Below are 1,640 nucleotides of genomic sequence, written 5' to 3'. Positions count from 1 at the left end.
AAGCCCCTTGTTTTGTCCGGGAAATTCCAAAAAGGTTTTGTTTTTATTTGGGGGGAAAAAAAAAAAAAAAAAAAAAAAAAAAAAAAAAAAAAAAAAAAACAACTGACGTCAGGTTTTGTTGAATGGCAACCCATTGACTGGTTTACAGGATGTACAATGTCTGAACTTTACATTTTGTTGGCTTTCTCAGGAGTTTCAAACTCCTTGTACAGGCTGTCCACCTGCTGCAGCTTGGATTCATCGAGGACCTAAAAGACATGGTAACCAGAAACATGAGATCTACTAACTTTGCACTCTACTTCAGCATTTCTATTCAGCAGCACTCCTATCCTGCACATTGATTAATAATAAATGGGTCAGTTGCTCTCATACCTTCTGTTATTTACTATTGTTCCCCGTTTAGTAAGATCATTTGATTAAGATATTTTTTAACATTCCACACTACAAAATAAGTTATAAAATATTTAGGATTCACACTGACATGTATCAGGTCAATATTGATATTGGCCAATACTCAACGAGGCAATATTGTTATTGTATGGGAAGTGAAAAAGTTGTATCGGGAAACCCTTACAACAAATAACATTTGAATTAGAAAGTGTATTTTTTGTTTGTTTGTTTTTTACATGAAGCAGACTGATTTGAAGCAAGTCTGGATCATTGTTAATGTAGTTTTAAAAATTACATGTCCCCTTTTATAAGAGCTTCTTAGCTTTTGACTTAAGACTCCTAATACATTAAGCAATGATCAAAAGAGGAATATACACTTCTTGACACTGTATGTAATTCTATCACAACCAAAAGCAGATTGATTTGTTCTGGCCGAACAAGCTTTAAAATTGCCCCCCATGTTGAGCCATTGAAATAAACAGGCAGATGAGGCTCCATGTTCACACGTGGTTACAGGCCCGTCGCAATGCTAGCTCTGTGTTAGCATAGCTTAGACAAACATTATCACGATATGTAAAAATACAATGTAGCATCCCCCAACACGACCAGCACATTTACTACTTTAACTGCATTTTGTCACGTGCTGCTGCAAAATGTAAATCCCAACCAGTTACATTTTCCGAGTTACGTTGCTAATCGGAGCTAATTTTTGCATGCTAACTTCGCATGCAAAAAGTATCAAAACCTGAATGACGCTTTTAAATAATTGTGAAAAAAGTTCTACACTTACTTTAAAGATGGCGTAGCCAGCAGCGGTCTCGAATAGCACTAACATCTTTTTAAAATTAGTCCTGTATGTCTGTTAGGAGGCTCCCCGGTAAGGAGAGCGTTGAAGTTTAGCTTCACCGCACACTGCTTCGTTCCTCCACACGCGGTGCAAAGACAGGTCGGCAAAAGGAAACTGATGGGTTGCCAGATCCGCTCACATGGGCTGAAAATACCCGATTTAGCATATCACTTTCAGATCCATTTTAGAAGCGCTCCTTTGCAAATATTATTATTATTATTAACATTATTAATCACTATTAACCATATTTGGATCTTTGGATATAAAATAAAATAAAATAAAAATTATATATATATATATATATATATATATATATATATATATATATATATATATATATATTTTTTTTTTTTTTTTTTTTTTTTTTTTTTAAATTTTTTTTTTTTTTTTTTTTTTTTTTTTT

At 33.7% G+C, this 1,640-nt stretch overlaps 1 protein-coding gene across 1 annotated transcript in view; it reads right to left on the bottom strand.

Annotated features, from left to right (window-relative positions):
• The window catches only part of nop58 (NOP58 ribonucleoprotein homolog (yeast)), a 9,306-nt gene extending 8,081 nt beyond the window's left edge, over positions 1–1,225 (bottom strand). Inside the window, exons 1-2 of the mRNA XM_015040711.1 lie at positions 1,181–1,225; positions 172–248 (exon numbers count right to left, since the gene is read on the bottom strand). Coding sequence (XP_014896197.1) covers positions 172–248; positions 1,181–1,225 — 122 coding nt within the window. The remainder of the gene's footprint in view (positions 1–171; positions 249–1,180) is intronic.
• Between the last annotated feature and the right edge of the window lie 415 nt (positions 1,226–1,640).

The sequence above is a fragment of the Poecilia latipinna genome, unplaced genomic scaffold (assembly GCF_001443285.1).
Source record: "Poecilia latipinna isolate Pla-1442-1.1 unplaced genomic scaffold, P_latipinna-1.0 Scaffold523, whole genome shotgun sequence".
NCBI lineage: Eukaryota > Metazoa > Chordata > Actinopteri > Cyprinodontiformes > Poeciliidae > Poecilia > Poecilia latipinna.
This window is presented reverse-complemented; position numbering and strand designations above follow the sequence as displayed.